Raw genomic sequence first — 23,272 nt, 5'->3', positions numbered from 1 at the left:
TTTATACACATTGGTGTGAGGGTGTTGGATTTTTGGAGTTACAGACATGTGGTTGCTGGGAATTGAACTTGGGTCCTTTAGAAGAGTAGGCAGTGCTCTCTTAACCACTGAGCCATCTCTCCAGCCCCCAATTCTGTCTATTTTTACACTCTGATGTTGGGATCCAGCATGATGCCTCTGTACCCTCCCTTCTTTGGCCCAGTCTTCCTACCATTTACTCTTTTGTGCTAAGTGGTGAGCCCTCTGAGGGTAGAGGCCATGTCTTTACTTTGTAAACCAGTAAATGTGCCATCAGTGTTGAGTACATGGTGATGGGTGGGCGGGTGACGCCGAGTGGGTGGAGCATGGATGGAGAGACGGATGGATGAGTATACGGGTGAGTGAACGTGTTGAGAGGTGGATGAGTATGTGGGCTGTGCCTGGGGGATGTGTGGGTAGGCTGTGTTGGGGGTAGATGTGTAGAGAGATGAAGAGCCACCCAGTCTGTGTTCTTATACTGGCAGATGCTGCAGCAGGAATTGGCTCTTTATTGGAGCAACATGGAGGATCTCAAGCAAAGATTCCAGACCCTTGCTGCATTTGAGGCCTCTGAGCAACTGGGTGTGGTGCGGGCACAGCTGCAGGCACTACAGACACTGGCAGACGCACGGTGAGGAGCATTGTGGACCCTCTTATCAGTGGGCAGAGGGGCGCTGACCACAGCTGAGCGTCCCCTGCTGTGGCCTTGTGTTGGCGGGAGCCGAGGCCTGTAGGAATGCACTAGAAGGCACTAGAAGTTCTCCAGTAAAGGCCCACTTAGCAAGGCTTTGGGCTTTGGACTCCCAGTTCTCCATCTCTTGACAATGTCTTCTGTCCCCCTACCCTGGCCTTCCTATGCCTTCTTCCCAAGTCACAGGTTTGGGCAAAGATCATGAATAACTCAATTCTTCAGCCTCCCGCACTCAGGTCCCCAGAGGGACGAGCAGGCTGGTAACATCTGGGTAACCCCTGGCTGTCACCACAGGGGTCGGGAGCTGGAGGGGACGCTGAGACTACACGAGTTCATGAGAGAAGCTGAGGACCTGCAGAGCTGGCTGGCAAGCTGGAAGCAGGTGGCCAGAGGAGGGGACAGCTTTGGAGACGACCATGAACATGTGCTGGTGAGGGGTCAGGGAGCAGGACACACGAGGCAGATGCTGGATGGCGAGGTTCGGGGGGCCAGATGGAGAAGGCACAGCAGAGTCATGGAATATGCCTTTGCGTGGAGTGTGGTGGCACTGTGGCACACAACTCTACATTGTCACTGAGTACCTTGACTGGGGCTGTCTGGTCACCTACTCCCCTCTCTCCTCAGCAACTTTGCACTAAGTTTGCAAAGTTTCAGCACCAGGTTGAAACTGGTGCCCAGCAAGTAGAAGCCTGCCAACAGCTGGCAAAAAAACTGCTAGAGCGTGGGTACAGTGCTGCCCCCAAGGCCCACCAGAGGCAGCAGGATCTACAGTGAGTGCAATGGCATGAGCGAGTGTCTGGGTTTGGAGGAGGGTGCTGGCCCCATGTCCCCATGGCCACACGCTGGGGGTCACAGGGCCCTGATTGCTCAGCTAGAGAGGGAGTGGTCCCTGAGATGCCAAGCCTCCACAGGCTGTGGTCTATGATGGAAGATAAGGCTGGGGCCACCAACCAGATATCCCCAGACCGCAGGGATACTTTTTCCCAGTTACTGCCTCCCAGGACCTGGAGGAGGAGCTGTGGAAAGAAACTATCTGAGCATGAGAGGAGGCCTCCCACACTCACAGCCCTCTCCTGCAGTATTCCTAGGTGTCCATCCATCTGCTGATACGGGCCCTTCTCTAGCATGTGAGCCTGAGGCGAGGTCAGGATCTTGTCATAACCCTCAGCGTAAAGTCGGGCTCAGAAGAAGCCTTCGAGCACAGGGAAGGCATGTAAAGGGGGGAAAAGGAGAAAAGATAGGGACTCTCAGCTCAATGTATCTGCAACGAGATCAATTAACATACTGAAAGTCAGACGTGAGTGATGACGTGAGTTGTGTTAGAAAGATCTGTGATGCGCTGAGCATGGCAGGACAGCGCACGCGGCTACGGCTACACTCCCTGTGACACTAGAGAGGCTCTGGGGAAGGGAGCAAAGTGTGTAGGCACGGAGAGCAGAAGGCTCAAAGTGGGAGGCCCCATTTGGGAGCTTTGGCAAGCCATGGGTTCCACCCAGAGAGGAGAGCGCTGGTCAGCCCAGGGAGGGAGTGCAGGATGACCCACGGCTGCTCTTCTACGTGGTAGGACTTCCTGGTCCGAACTGTGGCAATTGACCCATGCCCAAGGCCGCCTGCTCCAAGATGCAGAACGCACACTCAGAGTTCACAGAGACCTTCTAGAAGTCCTCACCCAGATTCAGGTATGAACTCAGAGAGGAAGGGGGTCCCCTTCTAGGAGTGGCTCAGTGCCCCAACCTCCCTCTCTTCCCTGCTCTGACCCTTTTCTGTCCTAGGAGAAAGCTACAAGCCTCCCTGATGAGGTGGCCCAGGACTTACATGGGCTAGAGAACCAGCTGCAGAGACAGGAGGGGCTAGAACGTGAGCTGGCAGGCATGGAACAGCAGGTAGGCAGGCTGCTAGCATGGCCTCTCAGGCCCCTGCAGGCCTGTCATGTGTGGCAGAGCACGGCCTGAGAAGTCCCTGGGTCTGAGTATTCAGACAGGGAACATACCTTGGGATCCTCGGGTCCTTCTGCCTCCGTGAGGAAACTGATCTCCTCCCCTATCCCTTACCTGCTAGCTGAAGGCACTGCTGAAGGCTGGAGGCACGGCGCAGAAGCTGCATCCAGGGCTTCAAGCCCTCCCTACTGTCCAGCAAAAGCAGCAGGCTGTGACACAGGCCTGGCAGGCCCTCCAGTTGCGCGTGGAGCAGCGCAGGGCCCGGTTGGAGCGAGCACATCTCCTGGTCCGATTCCACACAGCGGTGAGGGCTTTCTCCCCGTGGGAGGCGTGTATGTGTGCATGGATATTTACATGTGCCGAGGCCCTCCAGTTCTGGAAGGAAAATACATGTGGCCAGAGAGGCAAAAGTGAGCGGTCAGTGGTTCTGGAAGGACTGGGTTGGATAATGACAGACGAGACACGTGGGTCTCACCAGAAGCCCTGAGTCAGACAGCTTGATCTCTCTGTATGTGCATGGGTTCAGGCAGGCTGGGATTCTTTGCCACCAGTCCCTTCTCAGTGGCTGCCCATCGTCTCTTGGGGTTAGGTGAGGGACTACACCTCCTGGGGAGCCCGCATGCATCAGGAGCTGCAGGCAGAGGGGGACTCCTGGGAGCCCAGCAGCAGCCTGTTCAAGCTCAGAGCCCACCAATACCTGTGGGCAGAACTGGAAGCCAAGGAGGAGCTGCGGGAATGGGCCACTAAGCTGGGCCAGCAGGCCCTGCTGGCTGCAGAGATACCCACTAAGGAGGTGGGCATTTTCCCCATGCTCTCATCCTACCCTGTCCTCCCTGAGGCTGCACCCCCCTGACCCCCCATACACACACCCGTTGCTTCTGTCAGCGTCTTCTCAAAGGCTTCCCTTGGGATCGGTTAGTGGCCCTCCACGAGCCCACCTTCCCACATTCTCATCCTCAGGTTGAGGATGGGCTGCAAGCCCTGCAGCAGGAACGTGACCAGGTGTTCAAGGCCTGGACACTCAAGCAAGAGAGGCTGCGGGCCATGCTTGAAGAACAGCGCCTCCTTAGACAGTGTGATCACCTGGCGAAGATCCTCACAGCCCAGGAGGCAGGTCTCGAAGCCCCAGCTCTAATCTTCCCACTCCTTTTCCTTGTCTGTCTGCTCCTCCCTTTCTTCCGGGGTCTTTGGCTTTTTTTTTTGGACATGGAGCAAAGGGTGAATCCTCCAAGGTGGCTAGTGAAGATCCCGAGGGCACCATGGCCTCCACTAACACCCCTCCTCCAACCAAGGCCAGATTTAGCCCTACTCTTGCCTATGGAACCGAGACCCACGATGTTTAATAGAGAGTGCCCATCATCTGCACGTTGCCAGAGGCCTCCAGCCTGGCCTCCAGTTCCCCTCACCACTCTCCTGCTCATGTGCAGTGTCAGCACTGCTCGAGCCCCAGGGGTCCTGCCTCAGCAGACAGTGCTTGCAGCTGGCAGAGCCTCTGGCCTTTCCATGATGCTGCAGGCATTCCTAAAAGCCAGTGCCCAAGGGAGCTCAGTGGAAGAAGTGGAGCAGTTGATCCGCAAGCACGTGATCTTCCAGAAAGTGCTAGATCTCCAGGACAAGAAGGTGATGGGGTTGGGGAGTCCTGGGCGAGTCTTCAGGAGGGGTTCAGGAGGGGGGCTGGGTATGTGCCCATAAAGTGTTGGTGTGTCTGTGGAACTAGGGGTAGAATTGTACAAATGGCTCAAGAAAAGACCCAGGCTGGGGTGGTCCCACACTGCAGGGGTCCCAGGGAGCACTTACTTTGAGGTCCCTGAAATGAGAGCCATTCTGGCCATTACCAGAGCCACCAGCCAGCCCTTAACCATGCAGAGCTAAGGGGAATGGCTGGGTTGCCAGAGTAGACCAGCAGTCACTGTCTGTCCCGCAGGAGACAGCTCTGCATGAGCAGTTGAAAAGGACCCCAAGCCCTAAGGGGCAGAAGCTGGTTTGCCACCTGCTGGAGCGTCGGGCTCAAGTGAAGGCACTGGCAGAGAGCCGGGCACAGGCCCTGCACACCTCCCTGCTGATAGCCAACTTCACCAGGGAGGCGACCCAGGTTGGAGGACCTAACCCTTAGATGGCATTAAGCAGTTTGAGGTGACATTCATCCAATAACACTATGAAAAAAGTGGGGTTGGGCTGGAGAGATGGCTCAGTGGTTAAGAGCGCCACCTGCTCTTCCAGAGGTCCTGAGTTCAATTCCCAGCAACCACATGGTGGCTCACAACCATCTATAATGTAATCTGATACCCTCTTCTGCAGATAAAGCACTCATATGCAATAAATTAAAAAAAAAATCTTAAAAAAAAATTAATTAATTAAAAAAAAAGAAAAAGAAAAAAAAAACAGGGTTAGAGAGTTAAATGGCTTTACTGGGGCCCAGGCTGGAGCCCCAAACATTTGATTTGAAACCCCTGTGGGCTGAGACTCATCTGTTTGCTGAACACCAGCGGGGCTATGGCAAAGAGGAGCTACAGGAAGGAACACAGCCATATGTGTTCCTGGGGCAGGGGCTCATGTCTCTGAAATGGACTCCCAGCCATGCTCCTTGCTCAGCCTGGCCTGGAGAAGCTTCCTGAGCTAGAACCCTGGTTCTTGTTCACTAGATGCTCCTAGCCCTGCCCCTGAGGCCAGTAGGGCCACCACCTGGACTTTGCTGGTGTGGAGCTGGGCTTGAAGGGGAGCCAGGCGGAAGTGGGGGACTTCAGCTTGGAGCATCATAGGATTTGTGTCCCGCCCCCCCGCCCAGGTTGAGGACTGGATCCAGGAGCGCATCCAGCAACTGGGAGCCTGGAGCCCTAGTGGGAACCTAAAAGATTATCTGAAGCACCTGAAGAAACACCAGGCCTTCAGGGCTGAGGTCCAGGCCCATGAGCAGGTCATGACCTCTGTTGCCAAGGTAACCCCAGCTGAAGCGGGCCTACTCCAAAGTGTTGATGAGGGAAGTCTCAGGTAGGAAGAAAGGTGCTAACTGCTTCCCTACTCCTGTCTCCCAGCAAGGTGAAGGGCTCCTCAGACAGAGCCACTGTCAGGCCACAGAGGTCTCCCAGAGGCTGGAGACCCTGTGGGACTTCTGGGAGAAGCTGAGGCAGGCCGTGACCAGGCAGGGCCAGGCCCTGGAGGACAGATGCAACTTCCTGGAGTTCCTACAGCGAGTGGACCTTGCAGAGGCCTGGATCCAGGAGAAGGTAAGGCTCTACTGGATGGGGCATTTGGGGGCTGGAGGCCAGGAGCTAAAGGGTGGTGTGAGGAAGAGCTAGGCCTGCAGTTCTCTGGCTCCCTGGTGGTAGGAGCCCTGTTGGGAAGTCCCAAGCTTCCACCTGCCCTGACAGTGGTCAAGTGGCCAGAGCTGAGCATGGCTTCCCCACCCTTGACTTCCACAGGAGAAGATGGTGAGCTGCGCTGATGTGGGCCTGAACCCTGAGCACTGCCTACAACTCCTCAGGCAGGTCCACAAGTTACAGGTAAGAGGCTCTGCGTGGGAGGGGTAACCACAGCATCTCCCGTTGGGAAATAGGTCTGATGAGCTCCGGAACGCAGAGAATACTCACTGTCAGCTTTACACTACTGGGAGGCACTTAGGCGAGCGAGCTCATCTGGCCAATACTTAGTTTCTTCATCTCTAAAATGGGTAGCTTGCCTTCCTCAGAGGTGAGGGAGTGCACGTGTGTGGGGCCAGTCCCATGATCCTACGCCTATAATAAAATGGGCCTCTGCTGGAAAAGTTGGTGGTCTGCTGTTAGTGCTATGATGAGAAACGGATGTGCCTGGGGCCACTGAACGACTTTTGTGACTTTTCTGAACTTATACAAAATCATAATCAAAACGTACTATTTCAAAATCTCTAAAAAAGATACAATCTATCTGTGGGCAGATAACCAATGTCTCCTTCAATGTGAGTAGCCCAGGTTCCCCTCACCCACACTGCCTACCAAGTATACAGGAACCCACTTCTCTGCAATATAGGGGTGAGGATTGGCAAACACATTCGTAACCAGGTGTTAAGGAGTGCTAATCATCTCCCATACAGGTGGGTTGATTTTGGCAAAGGCTGTAATCTTAACTCCAACACATCCTTAGCTGGTGGTGGCACTTCCCAGATGCCGTGCCACATGGTACAGCAGGAAGGAATGCCCTGGGCCCAAGTCCTGACCTGCCGCAAGTGAGCATCGTGATCCGCTGAGCTCTGGGATCGTCTCTCAGATGAACCACTTCATAGGAAAGAGATTTGAGGAGTTCTAAACCTAACAGCGTAGAGAGCAGGAAGCTGCGATGCGATCCACTTTCTTGGGGTTCCCCTCCCTGAGAACCTGTAAGGCTGCCTGTGCCCAAGCTCTATTTTTAACTTTAAACACTACTAATGATTCTGTGTCCACCTTCCCCCCTCCTATCCTGTCCTCATTCTGAGAAACCACCTCCCCACCTGAGAGACTCTAAGGTTATGGGTTCCAGGCTGGCCCTCCTCACAGTGTCACTGAGAGGGTCAGCCTCCGGTACCTGTCACTGCAGAGGAAGCAGTTGCTTCTCACTCCCCAAATGTGCTGTGGTTGCTAAAATTCCTTCCCATAGGGAGACATAAGCAATATCGACCCCTTCTCCCAAAGCCCCAATGACCAACCAAGACATGAGCTAAAGTTCACTCCGGGGTTTCCAGACTTTCCTTACAAAGCTTGATACAGGAATGGGGGTGCACCTCCCTCAATAAGCTGAAAATCCTTACCCAGAAGGGATAAGAGCTATGATGGTGCCCCCTCCCACACTCTTCCCAGGTTTATACACTCTAGCTTTTTCCCCAGGCCATCTGCAGTTAAGGCAGAGTTATATACCACAGCTGGTGTGGAGCATCTAGATATTTCCAGGGGGGAGTATGAACAAGGCCAGCTGAGATGCTCTTCGGCAAGAAGCACAGCTGAGCTCCCCCCAAAGCGGTGGTTACTTTCCCAGGGGCCAATCACAACAGCGATTCCAAGATGAGGCCCTGAACAGGAACTGCCAGCGTCCTTGCCTTCACCTTCCCATAGGTCACAGCGGATGACACCTACATCCGGAGAATCAAAAACTTGTCACCACAGCTCAAGAACCAGAGCCCTGAGGAATCTCAGACAATCTGCCAGCGGCAAAAACAGCTCAACAATAGGCCAGTTTTAGACTGGGAAGGACAGTGGGGCTGGGAGATGGGCCAAGTACCACCTCAAGCAGCAAGGTTCACCCCCATCCTTTGGACAGGTGGAAGAGTTTCCATGGCAACTTGGTCCTCTATCAACATCGGCTTGAAGCAGCCCTGGAGATACATACATTGTCCAGTGAACTGGACAGTGTCACTGAGCAGATCAGGGAGAAGGTAGGTAGTGAAAAGTCCCCTGTGCACTGAGTTGGGTGTGGCACTGCCCTGAGACTCCTTCCATGTACCCTGGCCTACCTCTGCCCTGCAGCGGGATCCCACCAGGGGATCTGATAGGAAGTATACTACAGTACCTTCCTGCCCCCACCTCCTAGCTCCTTTGCCTCTTTCTAACCCAGATGTGTGGTGGGTCCAGAGGCCAGAGCACACCCTGTTTTCCCTGGACCCTAAGCAAGTCTAAAGCCCATTAGAGGTTTGGCCCAGGATGGGGGCAGTTCCACAGAGCTACAATACTTAAAGCTGTGGAAGTGCAGATAAGACCTGTTCAGCCTGAGAGATCCCAGGTGGGGCAGCATCCTCTTCCGCTGGATCTTCCCCACGTAGCTAGCCCAGGCCTCTGTCCTCTGAGACCCCTCCGCAGAAGGATGGGTGTCAAAGAGACAGAACAGCAGGGAGCAGCACACACCAGTTTTACCAGAGGAAAGCCCTGCCCTAGAACTCTTGTTTGCTTCACATTGAGGAAAATGTCTCTGGTCAAGCCCAAGGCTGTGCTTCTGTCCACTGAGACAGCAGGAAGGGGTTCCAACAGGGCGTTTACATCCTTCGCTGCCATCTCAGCTTCTGTGGTGAGGGGGGCAGATGCAGCTAAGGCTTAGCCTGTAATGGCCCCCCATCGCACCCTCCCAGGAATCCCGGATCCAGGCCTTGGAGGGCACAGAAGATTTGGAGAATGTGCAGACGTTGTCATGGAAACAGAAAAGGCTGCAGCAGGAGATGGGCCTCATACAGACTCACATGGAGGTGTGCAGTTGAGGGACCCAAGCCCTGGGCACATTCTCAGGGGAGCCCTGGTAGATTCCTGAGAGCCCCACGCTAAGATGCCTCCTACCCAAACCCAAACCCAGCTGCCTAGCCTCTGACCTCTTCTCCTACAGTCTCTTGAGGGTAAGGTTGGCCGCCTCTACAAGGAAAGTCCAGAGGTTACACACAGCCTCAGCCATAAGCACCAAGAAATGATGGGTAGCTGGTGGAAGGTCTGGAGCAGAGCCCAGAAGTGGTATGAGACCTTTTGCTTTAGCCCCATGCCAACTAGTTTCCCCCACCCCCCAGGCTTTTTTTTTTTTTTTTTTTGAGACAGGGTTTCTCTGTAGCTCTGGCTGTCCTAGACTCGCTTTGTAAACCAGGCTGGCCTCATAGCAATTCCCCTGCCTCTGCCTCCTGAGTGCTGGGATTAAAGGCGTGCAGCACCACCGCCTGGCTGCCCCTTTTGTTCTTGATCCACACACTTGTTGACCCCTGTTCTCTCCTGAGTCTCTGTACCATTTACCAAGATATTCCCAGTCCACAGGCCGTCTGTACTGAGGGGATTAAAGGACACTGGGCATGAGGGAGAGGGGACTCCGTGACCCTAAAACTAACTAGTGAGTCCCGTGAGCAGGAAGGAGTCGCTGGATGTGGGCCATGAGGTTCAGAAGCTCCAGACTCTGCTGCAGGATCTGATGGACTGGGCGCAGGGACTGCAGGCTGAGATGAACGTGCGAGGTGCCCCCTGCAGCCCTGTGAGAGCCCTAGAAGAGCACCAGGCATATAGGGTGAGCAGCTTTTCTGAGGTGCTAGGCCTTTCAAAATGCCCCCGCCCCCATTATCCTACCCTGTCCTCTGACCCTTCCTAGGACCGTTCTCTGTCTCCTGACCAACATAGTCTTTCTCCATCCCTCCCCTGGTTCACATCCTCCCCTCTTGTTCCTGCTGGAGCTTGTGTAGTCCTGCTAGGCCTCAGCCCACAGGGAACTGACCTCAGGCCTCCCCCAGGTTGAGCTGGACATCCGAAAAGGCACCCTTAGCCTGGCCCAAAGCATGGGACAGCGGCTGCTGGCATCTGTACACCCACTGGCCTCTGGGATTCGTCAGCCCCTGGCTGCTGTGGAGCACGAGTTGGGTAGCTTGCAGGAAGCGTGGCAGAGGCGGTGGCAGCAGCTGCAGCAGGTCGTGGAGCAGCAGGTGGGCCCAGGCCAGCTTCTGGCTTACCCTGTTATCGGGAGCTGTGTTGTCCTCACAACTCAGGTCAAAGCCAAAGCTGAAGAGACTGCCTTTCTTGGGTAGCCCTGCCATTCATCCTGCTCCTGTACCATGGAGCCCGGCCCTTGGTTCTCCAATCTAAACCACCAAAAGGCCACACATGCACCGATGCAGTCACAGGGTCCTCTGCTGAGTTTCTCTTGTCCTTTTTTCACCAGCTGTTTCTGAGCTCCGTGGAAAAGGCAGAGCGCTGGCTTGACAGTGCGGAGGCCTCCCTAGCTAGTGAGGAAGTGGCGGTAGGTGCCCAACAGGGATGGGGAAGGGTGGATGAGTGCTATCAAGCTAGCCCGAACCATAAAGCAGTCTGGGTCAGGGTTCTCCCCACTGCCGAGCAGTTACCATCAGTCCTAAGAGTCCTTGCCCCCTTGGGTAGGGCCCACAGGGTGTGTCCTAGGACCCAAGAAAGAGAGCTTATTTGTCTGGCCTGTCATTCCCTCTGACTTTTCCCTGCCATCCTCATTGCCTCTGTCCTCACTCTAACACTGTCACAATCCCAGTAACAGACAAGTGTAACTCAAAGAGACCTGGGAGAATAATTAGGACTGACGTAGTCTTACTCAGAGCATGGAGGAGAGAGGGCAGCACTCAGCCTGCCCTGGAAATGGGCAGTAGATGCTATCCCAGTATCTTCCCATCTTGTTTTTGGTTTTGGTTTTGTTTTTCGAGACAGGGTTTCTCTGCATAACCTTGATTGTCCTGGACTCGCTTTTGTAGACCAGGCTGACCTCGAACTCACAGCAATCCGCCTGCCTCTGCCTCCCAAGTGCTGGGATTAAAGGCGTGCGCCACCACCGCCTGGCCGTATCTCCCCTATCTTAAAACCATAATAAGCAACCTTGTGGGGTTTGAGTCATGCCTTTGGGAGAACAATCACTTTGTAGAAGGGGCTTGTCAGGATGGTTCTAGAGAGAACCTATAGTCACCGTTAGGCTTTCACTTCCACCAGGACCCCTTGGCCACCATAGAGACCCTTCTGTCGAGGCACAAGAGGTGTGAGCAGAGCCTGAAGGCACAGGCTGAAAAGATCAGTGCACTGGAGGCCACAGCCCACAGCCTGCACCAGGGTGGACACCCCGAGGCCCACAGCATCCTGGACAGGTGCCAGGCCCTACTCCTGAGGTACCCGTGACTCTGGGACAATGGGAACTGGGGGTGAGCCAGTGTGGAAATCTATTACCCAAGCACTTCCCCCCTCCTACTTTTCAGCTTCTCGGCCCAGTTCCCAGCCTCTCCCAAAGCCTAGGGTCACGTGCTGGGAGTACCCTCCCTCCAGTGTGTCGCCCTGTTGCCCATAGACAACATACAGTGTGCGCTTCCTCCCTCATCTCAAGTTCATCCCCTGCAAAGCTCACACTAGGAAACTGAGTGGACGTGATGTAATAAGGTAGAAGGGACAGGAGCAGTGCTCCGTGCTGGCCCTTCGGGACTGTAGTCCTGAGTCGCTCTGTCACCTAATAGGCAGGACCTGAGGCAGATTCCACTATCCTAGTTAAATCTTAAATCTGCCTCTGAGGGCCACAGTGTCTTTGCATGGTGCCTGTCCCTCCTGACTAGGCCTAAGATCTCTTATGCAACTGAAGTTTAACCATAGCCCGCATTGGCATGCCCATTTCACGACACCAGCCGTGCTTTCTTCCTTGTGACAGCTCCTCCAGCATGTAGACCAAGGCAGACAGCCAAAAGCCGTGGCCCAGACCGGCTGGGACTACTGTCCTGCTTCTGTGCTCCCGCAGGAGCCAGGATAGCTGCTCTTGTTTGCTTACTCCTTTATATTTTATGAGTACAGGTGTTTTCCCTGCATGTGCGTCTGTGCATCATGCGCTTGCCTGGTACTTGTAGAGGCCAGAAGAGGATATCGGATTGCCTAGAACTTGAGTTATAAATGATTGTGAGCTGCCCAGTGGGTGCTGGAAACCAAGGCCAGGTCTTCTGGTTGTGCTGAGCCACCGCTCAGGCCCCACTCCTCTCTCTCTCCTTTCAGGTGAATTTTCCTGGGTACCGATGGATTTTTGAGTAGGCAATCAGCAAGTTAGTTTGCCAGCTCTATTACCTTAGGTGGGACCTGGTGGGCCTCGTCTGCCCCAGCATGATGTATTGACCCATCCCTTGCCCAGGCTTGTGCCACCTTCAATCTAGCCTCTAGTTTCCCCCAGCCCCATGCCCTTTGGTGCAGGTGCTAACACCAGTGAGGGAAAGCACTGATGAGGAGCTGTTCATGGGCCATGGGGTGGACGTGTTAGAACTGTATTCACTGTGCATGTGCTAATGTTCTCACTACATTGCTCCAGAGGTACATATACAAAATATATAAACTAATATGTGATGTAGTTTGTATATATCAAATATTTTAGATGCATTAAATGTTAAAATGGTGTGTGTGTGTGTGTGTGTGTGTGTGTGTGTGTGTGTGTGTGTGTGTGTAAGACTGTTGCTCACAGCAATGCATAATCAAAAAGGTGGCTTAAGCCAGGCACACTTGCATACATCTGTAATCTGAGCACTTGTTGGGGTGGGGTGCAGGAGGATCAAGAGTTCTAAGGGCAGTTTGGGCTACATAGCAGCTTTGACACCTGGCTGAACATAGTGAGACCCTTTCTTAAAAGGAAATGGGGGCAGGATTACCAAAATGGCTCAGCAGGTGGGAATGCAGGCCAGGTAAACTTCAATGGCTGGAACCATTGGCAGGAGAGAACTAGTTCCTGAAAGCTGTCCTCTGACCCCCACGTGCACTCCATGGCATACACATATGCACACATGCACACACACACATATATACAAATATTAAATAAAATAAAGTAAAAATAACATAAAAAATAAAATCTGCCGGGCATGGTGGCACATGCCTGTAATCCCAGCACTTGGGAGGCAGAGGCAGGCAGATCTCTGTCAGCTGGAAGTCATCCTGGTCTACAAAGAAAGTCCAGGACAGCCAAGATAACACAGAGAAACCCTGTCTCAAAAAACTAAAATAAATAAATATAATTGTTCTGCTGGCTCAGGCTTTGTAATCTTAGCTACTTGGGAGACTGAGGCAAGAATATCACCAGGCATACCTGGGCTGTGACAAGAAATCTAAGGACAGCATGGACAAGCCAGTGAAACCCCCTTACAAGTCTTAAAAAGCAAAAAGAGGGTTTGGGTGCACTCAGTATTAGAATACTTGCCTAGCATGTGTGACATCTTATGTTAAAACCCCAACAAGTTAAAAAAGAAAATAAAAGACAAAATGTTGCTCGGACACGACATTAGTCTGGGTTATTATAACAAGGTGCTAATGAGCTGGGTGATATAAACAACAAATAGTCTTTTCTCATAGTTCTAGAGGCAGAAAGTTCAAGATCACAGTGTTAGAAGGGCTCCCTCTCTCTCTCTCTCTCTCTCTCTCTCTCTCTCTCTCTCTCTCTCTCTCTCTCTCTCTCTCTCTCTCTCTCTCTCTCTCTCTCTCTCTCCTCTCTGGATTATAGTCTTCTCCTGTGTCCTCACATGTCCAAATTGGGTGTGTCCTGCCTGAACCTCCTTATACAAGGATACCTGTCCTCTCAGATTTGGCCTGACCTATCTCCAAATGCTGTTACGTTCTGAGATGGTGGGGTTAAGACATGAACACAAGACACCGTCAGACAGAAAGCGTGCATAATATGTGTCTTTCTTCCAAAGGAAACCTTAGTTCAGGGCATTGTGGTTAAGAAAGGCTGAGCTACACACACATACACACACATACAGAGAGAGTGAGAGACAGAGACAGACAGAGAGAGAGAGGGAGAGAGAGAGAGAGAGAGAGAGAGAGAGAGAGAGAGAGAGAGAGAGAGAGAGAGAGAGCGCTCTCCATTCCTGGTGGTTGAGCCTAGAGTACATGAGACCCTCTGACTCTCTTCTTGCAGGACAGATGCACTCACAGAGCGGGTGAGGGCCCAGGGACACCAGCTGGAGGAGCTGCAACAGCTGAGGACATTCTTGCAGGATTCCAATGAGGTTCCCTTGCTGGGGCTGAGAGGCTTGTGGGGGTACACCTTCCTCAGGGGCTCTCCAGAAGGTAGGGAAAGCAGAGCTTGGTTTGTCCTTGTGTAAAGGTGGCTGAGTGGCTGAGGGAGAAGAACCTGGTGGCTCTGGATGAGGCTCAGCAGGACCCAACTGCGATACAAACACAGTTGCAGAAGCAGCAGCTTTTCCAGGCTGAGCTGGATGCAGCTGCTCACCAGCAGCAGGAGCTACAGATGGTGAGGTCCCAGGGGGCTGGGGGGCCACAGCCAAGGCCCACCACCCCCGCAGCTGGCTTTGAACCATAGCAGCTGCAACCTGTATCTACCTTCTCACTTTCTGTGTACAGGCGCTGTGCTAAGCTGTGTATAGATGCTCCCTCTTCAAAAAGGGGTAGCATTTGATAATTTTATGAAGAATATATTGAAACAATCAGAGGCAGCCAGCAGCCTTGGAGCTCAAGATGTCAAAACAGAGCATCGCTTTTCTTTTTCTTTTAAAATTCTCTTCTCAAAAAAAAAAAAATTCCCTTCTCTACCTGGAAAGAATCCTGACTCCCCCTACCCCCACCACACACACACACACACACACACACACACACACACACACACACATTGCCCCCACCACCACACACATACTCCCCCCTCCCCTGCCATATACACATTTCCCCCCCGCCACACACACACACACATACACACTCCCCCAAACCACACACACACACGCCCCCGCCACACACACACACACTTCCCCCACACACACTCCCCCGCCACACACACACACACACTCCCCTGCCACACACATACACACTCCCCCGCCACACACATACACACTCCCCCAACCACACACACACTCCCCCGCCACACACACACACACTCCCCTGCCACACACATACACACTCCCCCGCCACACACATACACACTCCCCCAACCACACACACACTCCCCCGCCACATACACACACACTCCCCTGCCACACACATACACACTCCCCCCCGCCCCCGCCACACACATACACACTCCCCCAACCACACACATACACTCCCCCGCCACACACACACACACTCCCCTGCCACACACATACACACTCCCCCGCCACACACATACACACTCCCCAACCCACACCACACTCCCCGCCACACACACACACTCCCCTGCCACACACATACACACTCCCCCAACCACACACACACACTCCCCCGCCACACACACACACACACACACACACACACTCCCCCCGCCACACACACACACACACACACACACTCCCCTGCCACACACATACACACTCCCCCGCCACACACACACACACTCCCCTGCCACACACATACACACTCCCCCAACCACACACACACACCCCCCCACACACACACACACACACACACACACACACACACACACTCCCCCCGCCACACACACACACACACACACACTCTCCCAACCACACACACACACACACTCCCCCGCCATACACATACACGCTCCCCCCGCCACACACACACACACTCCCCTGCCACACACACACACTCCCCCACCACACACACATACCCCCCCGCCATACATACACACACACACATACACACACACACTATTCCTGCTATCTAGTGTCTTACTAAGTAGTCTGCCTCCAGTTACCCCCTTAAGCCAACAATCATTACTACTCCATTGCATGGAGGACAAAGAGACTTGAATTAAAAACCTTATGTGGCTGGGTGTGGTGGCATGTGCTTATAATGCCAGCACTGGGAAACCGAGGCTAGACATAGTGGGTTAGAGGCAGCCTGGTGTGCTATGGTGTGGTGTGGTGGGGCCTGTCCCCCAGCACTCGCAGTCACAGAAAGTGCTGGGCAGCAAGTCTGAGACCAGCCTGGGCTGTGCGGTGAGACCTTGTCTCAAAAGAGAAGAAGAAGAAAGGAAAAAGGGATGGATGCTGGGAGGGAAGAGGGGATGGACTTTGTCCCATGTCACACGCACAGCAGACGCTGCCGCTGTGGGGCTGGTCACTGGTGCCATGGTACCAGCACCCTCAGTCCAGGTTGTATGTACAATGCATGGTGTAGGAGGGGCAGAGGCTGCTACAAGGGGGCCACCCGGCATCAGAGACCATCCAGGGGCGACTGCAAGAACTAGAGGGCCTCTGGGCTGAGCTGCAGGCCAACTGCCAGAGGAAGATGGCCAGGTTACAGGGGGCCTGCAAGGTAAGGCTATGAGTAACTCCCAGGACAGGATGCTAGGACACACCACCCCCACTCTCTTATGCTCACCTACGTCCATCCCAGGCCCTACATCTGCAGAGGATGCTGGAGGAACTCGAGCGCTGGCTGGAGCCCACGGAAGCACAGCTGAGAGCCCCTTCCAGAAGCCAGGACCTGCCTCAGGTGGACGAGCTCCTGGGCGCCCAGAAGGAGCTGGAAGCAGCTGTGGATAGGCAGGCCAGGCAAGCGCAGGAGCTGCAGGGCCAGGCCCATGACTGCTTCCGAGAAGGCCACTGCCTCGCCAAAGGTGTGGAAGAGCAAGCCCAGCAGCTGCTTCACAGGTAGACTGCCCAGGCCCCTGGTTTGAGACCTGGCCCTTCCTTGCCTGCTTTCTTGAAGGAATGCCCGTTCCTGCCTTCTGGCGTGGGTTCTCATCTCTCCTGCCCATAGTGAAGGGCACAGAGCAGGTGAGCACCATGTTATAGTCTAGTTTCAACAGGATGCCCGTGGCGCCACCCCCCTCCCCGGTTCTTTTTCAGGCTCCAGAGTCTTCAGGAGACCCTACAAGAGCGCAGGGCAGCCCTGGAAGCCCAGGGTCTCCTTTTACAGTTCTTCAGGGATGCCGATGAGGAAATGGCCTGGGTTCAGGAGAAGCTGCCCTCGGCCACAGCCCAGGACTATGGCCAGAGCCTCAGCTCTGTACGGCACCTGCAGGAGAAACACCAGGTTCTAGTCCATGCTGAAGGCTGGGAAGGGCTGCCCCAGAGGTACTGGAAGCTCACAGTCAAGGATAGGGCACTGTGGCCCAGCACAGCCTCTGATTTGGGGAACACCCAGTTTCTTTGGAAGTCCTGGGATGGAATTCCTTGTAAATCTGTAGGGTCCAATGAATCATCAGGGCCAACTCCGGGTAGAGGTTCCTCGATTTTCTAGTACATCCCTGGTCCTTTCTCCTTTGCAGAATTTGGAGAATGAGATCAGTAGCCATAATGCTCTGAGCCAGGCGGTGATAGGAACAGGGCAAAAGCTTATACAGGCTGGACACTTTGCCGCCAAAGAGGTGGCCGCCCGGGTGCAGCAGCTGGAAGTGTCTCTAGACCATCTGCAGACAGAGGCTGCACAGAGAAGGAGAAGGCTGCAGCAGGCCCTGGAGGTCCAGCAGCTTTTCATGGAGGTGAGAGAGGTGCTGTGGGGTACAGAGATGTCAGAGCTGCAGAGCTGGCCTGAGAACACTGGGAGTGTATGGGACTGAAAGATGGCTCCCACACTGGGGTGTGTGGACGTGGGGGTGGAGGGGTGGGATGAAGGTGGAGGGGTGGCTTTACTTTCACTGTTTCTTCCAAACCTGGGGTTCTCAGCTTGAATTTTTTTGTCAGAATCACGTGGAACCGAGCTACCCAACAAACTAAATACACGATAAGGAATACAAGCCTTGTACTCTCAGCACCCAGGAGGCTGAGCTTATAGTGAGACTCTATCTCAAAAAAGCAAACCAAACACCTCAAAAGTAATTAGAAGCCAGGGATGGTGGCTCATACTTATGATTCCAGTACTCGGAAAGCAAAGGCAGGAGGACCACTTCAAGTTCCAGGCCAGCCAAGGCCCATAAAATGAGACCCTGTCTCACAACAAATAATAAATGAAAAACAAAACAAGCTGGGCATGGTGGCGCATGCCTGTAATCCCAACACTCTGAGAGGCAGAGGCAGGTGGAGCTCTGTGAGTTTGAGGCCAGCCTGGTCTATCCAAGGCTATACAGAGAAAACCCTAGCTCAGGGGGTGGGGGAGAGAATGAGAACAAAGTAAGGACTATTGGCTAAAATTTGCTTTTATTATAATAAATAGCAACCCTTTTTCCTAGAAGCAAAAATAGTCTTTATTATACATAGAAAAAGGAAAAAAAAAATCACCTGGAACCATTTAAAAATGCTGCCACTCAGTCCTTCCAGTACAGTGAGAATCTTCTGGAAGGTGCTGGGGAGGAGCCATGAGAGCTCTCTGGGCAATTTCCCTGTGCAACTGGCTGAGGACACCCTCCCTGAATCTGATCCCATATGCTCTAACTCCCACTCTGAATCCTGAGGCCAGGAGCCCTCTGCCTGGGTCTCAAAGTGAGGTGCTGGGCCCAAGAAACCAAATGTCTGCTGTTATCCTGCCTAGCTCCTAGAAGCAGGGTCCTGGCTAGCTGAACGGGGCCATATTCTGGACAGTGAGGACCTCGGCCAGGATGCTGAGGCCACACAGGCTCTTCTGCGGCGCCTGGAGGCCACCACAAGAGACTTGGAGGGGTTCAGCAGTCGCATTGAGCGGCTGAAGCAAACGGTGGCCCTTCTAGAGAGCGGGCAAAACCCAGGCAGGTAGGCCAGTGTCACACCCTCCCTAGAGAGAAGCGAAGATAAGGGTGCCCCTATCGGAGGTGGACGCGGCTAGTCCAGCCTGGTGAGGGAGAGCTGCAGTTTGTGCTGTTCTTTCTTCCTGTCACAGTGCCAGGGTGCTGGCCCAGCTGCAGGCTGTGAGAGAGGCCCATGCACAACTGCTGCAGAGGGCAGAGGGCAGGGGGCAAGCGTTGCGTGAGCAGCTGCACCTACACCAGCTGGAGCAAGAGGCCTCGCTCCTGAATGCCTGGCTAACCACCAAGGTGGCTGCCGCCGAGTCCCAGGACCATGGACAGGACCTAGAAGGCATCAAGGTGGGTTAGTGCCCAGGGGAGACAGGGGAGAGGCTTCCCGAGGCGATGAAGGCATGTGTTTAAGGATGCTGGAAGGCTGTCAGTGGAAGAATCTGCAGTTCTAGAACTCAGGGCTAGGTGATGTTGGGGCCGCAGGTGCTGCCGGGCCTCTTAATGAGCTCCCAAGGCTGCGGTAGAAGCTCTCATATGCCTGGCCTTACACCCTTCCAGGTGTTGGAAGACATGTTTGGTGCTTTCAGCAGAGAAGTCCAGAGCCTGGGCCAGGCCAAGGTGCAGGCCCTGAGGGAGCTGATGGCTCCCTTAGAAAGAGGAGTGCCCAGGTTCTATCCCCAGATTCAAGCCCAGAAGTGTCGTGTCCAGGCCACCTGGGAGAGGCTGAACAAGGCAATCAAAGTCCGTACAGAGGTAGGCCATGGCTTAGGGGGCGTGGAGCTGTGGAGCACAGCACAGCCCCACGCAGGCCCACCCTCATTCTCACCTAGAACCTGGCTGCAGCCCGTGAGCTCCAGAGCTTTGAGCAGGCAGCCTCAGAGCTCCAGGGTTGGATGCAGGAGAAGGCGACCCTGCTAGAGGAAACGTTTCATGTCCATAGCCTGTCGTCTGCACAGCTCATGGAGCAGCAGCAGCAGCAGCAGCAGCAGCAGCAGCAGCAGCATAGGTGCCTACAGGTAAAGGCCTTGCCTGGGGCTGCTCACCTCAGCCCCACTCCTCTGGGCACAAGGCGGAAGACCTGTGTGCCTCAGTCCCTCATAGGAGGTGACAGATAGTGGGGACCTGCCCTTGAGCTACTTCTCCAGGGGATCAGACCACTTCCCTCTGGCCCAAGGGACTTGGTACAGGTTTTAAGGAGAAGAGAGGGGTCTCCACAGGTCGGGGGGCTACCGAATGGGGAGCATGCCAGTGCAGAGTGAGGCCCGGCATCGTGTTCTGCTTGCAGAGAGAACTGACAGCTGTTGAAAAAGAAGTGACAAGAGTACAGACGGAGGCCCAGCGGCTCGGCCAACACTACCCTGTGGCTAAGGAGAGCCTTGATGAGTGGCTCACCAAGGTGCAGGGGGCCTGGGCCAACCTGCAGGCTAAAGTCGAGGAATGGAGCCAGAAGCTGTTGCAAGCTACTCGGGGCCACACCTTTCTTGGTCGCTGTCGGGAATTGATGTAAGTAGGGGTCCTGTCCGTAGTGTTAGCTCGCCCCTGCCCTATTCTGACTTTTGGAGAAGTGGCTCTTCCTGCCCTTGTCCCCACCCCCCCCCCCCAGGCCAGCTCTGCTAGCAGCTCTCTCTCCTTGCCCAGCAGAGCCTGGGCTCAGGAGAAACAGGAGCTGCTTTCCTCAGAGGAGCTGAGTGGGGATGCCATGGGGGCTGAGCAGTTCCTTGAGCAGCACGGGGAGCTAGACCAAGAAATCCAGGAATGCTGCCTTCAGGGCCAGAACATACGGCAGGAAGGGCAGCAGCTGTTAGACAACGGCCACTTCATGCCCCTGGAGGTGTGAGCATAGCGGGTGGGAAGAACCCGGGGAGGAAGCGGGAGGTGAGGAAGGTCGAGAAAGCCGATATCCTTGTTGGCTCCTGGGAGCTCTGCCCAGGTGTTCACGGCATCCTTCCTGCAGGTGGCAGAGTGTCTGCAGGGGCTGGAAAGACATCTGCAGGAGCTTCAGGTGGCTTGGGCCCTGCACAGGCAACACTTTGAGCAGAACTGGCGCCTGAGGCAGCTGCTCCAGAAGCTGGAGCTGGCTGAGGCCTGGCTGGCTTCCCGGGAGGGCCTGCTGCTAGACCCCAGCTGTGGGGTAAGTGGAGGCAGCTCCTGCTCTTCTCTGCTCATGAGCCCTTGGGCCGAGTGTGGAGGGGAAAGGTGAGCCGCCGGCACCGCAGAACTGAGCCACACGCCGCTTCATTTCTCTCAGCACTCCGTGTCGGACGTGGAACGTCTGCTCTGCAGATATGAGGACTTTGAAAAGCTACTGGCAGCCCATGAGGAGAAGTTCATCCAGCTCCAGACTGAGGTCCCAGGGCTGCATGAGGGGAGGCTGGGGATACTGAGAGGAGGCACGAGGAATGCTGGGTGGGACAGTTAGGGCTCCTTAGGACAGCCAGGCCTTGTGGAGTCTTCCTCAGGTATTCGCCTTCAGGAAAACAACCAAGCCCCCCCTCCCCAGTGCCCTGTCAAGGAGAGATGATGCCAGAGCTAAAACATAATCACAGAGGAGACTGCGTTCTTGGAGTTGGGGAGAACAGGGAAGGATTCAGGCAAACACACGCACGCGCGCGCGCGCGCGCACACACACACACACACACACACACACACACACACAGAGAACAGAGAGTACGGCAGCCAGGGGAAGCCTTCCTGTGGAGGCTCTCTGAACACTGGAGGTTGGTTACACATCTGGCTGACACGAGGAAATTGTTGCCTAGTTGTCCCCACTGGACCACACCATTAACCTCCCTGGAGCATGTAGTCAGGCCACAGGAGCTCACGGTGTCCGGGGTCCTCATGCTAGGAGCAAGCAAAGGGGCCAGGAGAGCTGGGGGCCACTAGGAATGAGGAGTGGGTGTCTCCCTTCTTGTCTGTGTTGAGCCTGACATCTGGACCCCCATCTTGTATTTTTCAGGAGGTGAAGGACACTCATGTCATGGAGGGGTCTTTGGAACTTAAGCAGCAGCCTCCCTCAGGAGAGAGGCAGGTGTGTGCTAGCCCCAGCTGCAGGCAATTCCACATTCAGCAGCCGTCTGGGCCTGGCACTGTGGCTACCAGTAGACTTCTGGGTAACTTCTTAGGTGAGCTCAGGGAAGGCTACAGTTTCTCTCCACAGGAAAGGAAAGGGTAAGAGAAAGTTGCCCCTTCACCTGGCTTGGCTGCCCCGCCGAGAACTCCCTACCCTCTTGGTTGTCCTATCAGAGCGCATCCTTCTTCCCTTCTCCCCATGAAGATTGTGGGCAGCACTTCTGGAAGGGTCTGAGGCCTGGCCTGGGGCCTTTTCCCTTTGTGTCTCCCCCATAGCCCAGTACCAGTTTCTGGAACAGCAGCCATGGGACCTTGGCAAGGAACTCCCCCCCCCCCGCTCCACCCCCCCCCCCCGGCCTGTTCTCAGATAGGAGGAGGGCAGAAGCACCAGGTGGCACTGGGGTGAGAGCTCTGGGCACTAGAGACCAAGTTCAGGGGAAAGAAGGCTGCTCCAACAGGGAAACGCTGGTGGTCCTTGTGAGCCCTGCACCTCGTCTCTCCCCAGGAGCTGCCTTACATTGCCTGCCTTGTGCCTGAGGGAACTGAGTGGAAGAGGCTGGAGGACAGAAAGGAGGCGGTCTCCCCAAGGTGAGGACTGCAGGCCTGGCTTCTGACAGCAAGCTTGGCTCAGGTCCGGTGTGGGAATCGGGGAGTTGAGTAGGGCCTGTTTGGGAGGCAGGCTGAGCAGCAGAGCTGAGGTCTGCTTGAAGTCCTGTCTGAAAAGAAGGCTGCAAACTGACCCTGCCAGCCAGGAACTTTGTGGGTTCTGTTCCTTTCTGGACTCACAGGCTGTGTTAACTCCGAATGCTACATCTTTAGAGGCCTGGACTGTGGTCAAGCCTGGGCCCATTAGCAGAAAGAATGTGCAGAAAGTATCATTTGCCATGTGTGCCTTCCTCTTATGCCTGATGGGTTCTCTCTGGAGTGATGGGGTACCAGGAGTCCCCCCAATCTCATGATCCTAGATCCCTTCCTCACTATCATCACCTCCTAGTCCCCACCTCTTTCCAGAGTCTCAAAGGGTCTCTTGAGTTTCATACCTCCTTGCACCGGTCTTGGCAGGGAGCTCTTAAGGAGTCTGGCTGGGGGTGCTGGTTGCCTCAGCACTCTCTCGAGCCTCTAGAACAGGGACACAGGCTTCTTGGGAGGAGCTGTCTTAGCCAGGGCGAACCTCACTCCTGGTTCCACAGCCTAGAACCCAAGGCCAGGTTCCCAGCTCAGGGATGGACACTGCGCAAGTGGGCTACTGGTGGAGTGGGTTTTTTCTCTTAATCCTGAGATGTCAGGACTCAAGGCCCACTCGCTGAGTGGGCTGGTGAGGCCCAACATGGGACACCCTTGCTTCCACCACCCCTCAGAAGACCAGAATCCCTCACCCCTACCCCCACCCCTAAGAGCTGACTGTTGACAGAATCCAGGCCACAGGCTCCCATTCCCCAGGCTGCAGGAACATACTGTCTCAGGGACTCGCTCCACCTCATCCCTGCCCTCCTCATCGTCTACACCTGGGATCCCTTGCTGGAGACAGGTCCTGCCCTGACAGCTCCACATGCTGTCACTGCTGTGACCATCCCCTAGGCAAGAGGTACCC

The 23,272-nt window shown here is 54.7% G+C and overlaps 1 protein-coding gene across 1 annotated transcript in view; it reads left to right on the top strand.

Annotated features, from left to right (window-relative positions):
- Nucleotides 1-22,422, top strand: part of Sptbn5 (spectrin beta, non-erythrocytic 5) — a 43,703-nt gene extending 21,281 nt beyond the window's left edge. Inside the window, 38 exon segments of the mRNA XM_051144426.1 lie at nucleotides 504-649; nucleotides 1,004-1,139; nucleotides 1,334-1,479; nucleotides 2,274-2,388; nucleotides 2,482-2,592; nucleotides 2,768-2,950; nucleotides 3,236-3,439; nucleotides 3,607-3,756; nucleotides 4,162-4,266; nucleotides 4,571-4,738; nucleotides 5,432-5,581; nucleotides 5,679-5,870; nucleotides 6,066-6,146; nucleotides 7,704-7,819; nucleotides 7,909-8,023; nucleotides 8,711-8,824; nucleotides 8,959-9,077; nucleotides 9,459-9,615; nucleotides 9,836-10,024; nucleotides 10,261-10,338; nucleotides 11,049-11,221; nucleotides 13,984-14,074; nucleotides 14,173-14,319; nucleotides 16,137-16,274; nucleotides 16,356-16,612; nucleotides 16,811-16,997; nucleotides 17,233-17,445; nucleotides 18,432-18,628; nucleotides 18,756-18,960; nucleotides 19,171-19,365; nucleotides 19,443-19,628; nucleotides 19,898-20,115; nucleotides 20,254-20,443; nucleotides 20,567-20,743; nucleotides 20,861-20,959; nucleotides 21,569-21,640; nucleotides 21,958-22,083; nucleotides 22,187-22,422. Coding sequence (XP_051000383.1) covers nucleotides 504-649; nucleotides 1,004-1,139; nucleotides 1,334-1,479; nucleotides 2,274-2,388; nucleotides 2,482-2,592; nucleotides 2,768-2,950; nucleotides 3,236-3,439; nucleotides 3,607-3,756; nucleotides 4,162-4,266; nucleotides 4,571-4,738; nucleotides 5,432-5,581; nucleotides 5,679-5,870; nucleotides 6,066-6,146; nucleotides 7,704-7,819; nucleotides 7,909-8,023; nucleotides 8,711-8,824; nucleotides 8,959-9,077; nucleotides 9,459-9,615; nucleotides 9,836-10,024; nucleotides 10,261-10,338; nucleotides 11,049-11,221; nucleotides 13,984-14,074; nucleotides 14,173-14,319; nucleotides 16,137-16,274; nucleotides 16,356-16,612; nucleotides 16,811-16,997; nucleotides 17,233-17,445; nucleotides 18,432-18,628; nucleotides 18,756-18,960; nucleotides 19,171-19,365; nucleotides 19,443-19,628; nucleotides 19,898-20,115; nucleotides 20,254-20,443; nucleotides 20,567-20,743; nucleotides 20,861-20,959; nucleotides 21,569-21,640; nucleotides 21,958-22,083; nucleotides 22,187-22,273 — 5,733 coding nt within the window. The 3' untranslated portion in view covers nucleotides 22,274-22,422.
- Nucleotides 22,423-23,272: the final 850 nt, after the last annotated feature.

Source organism: Acomys russatus, chromosome 4 (assembly GCF_903995435.1).
Source record: "Acomys russatus chromosome 4, mAcoRus1.1, whole genome shotgun sequence".
NCBI lineage: Eukaryota > Metazoa > Chordata > Mammalia > Rodentia > Muridae > Acomys > Acomys russatus.
Note: the sequence above shows the minus strand (reverse complement) of the source record. Positions and strands in the feature narration are given on the sequence as shown.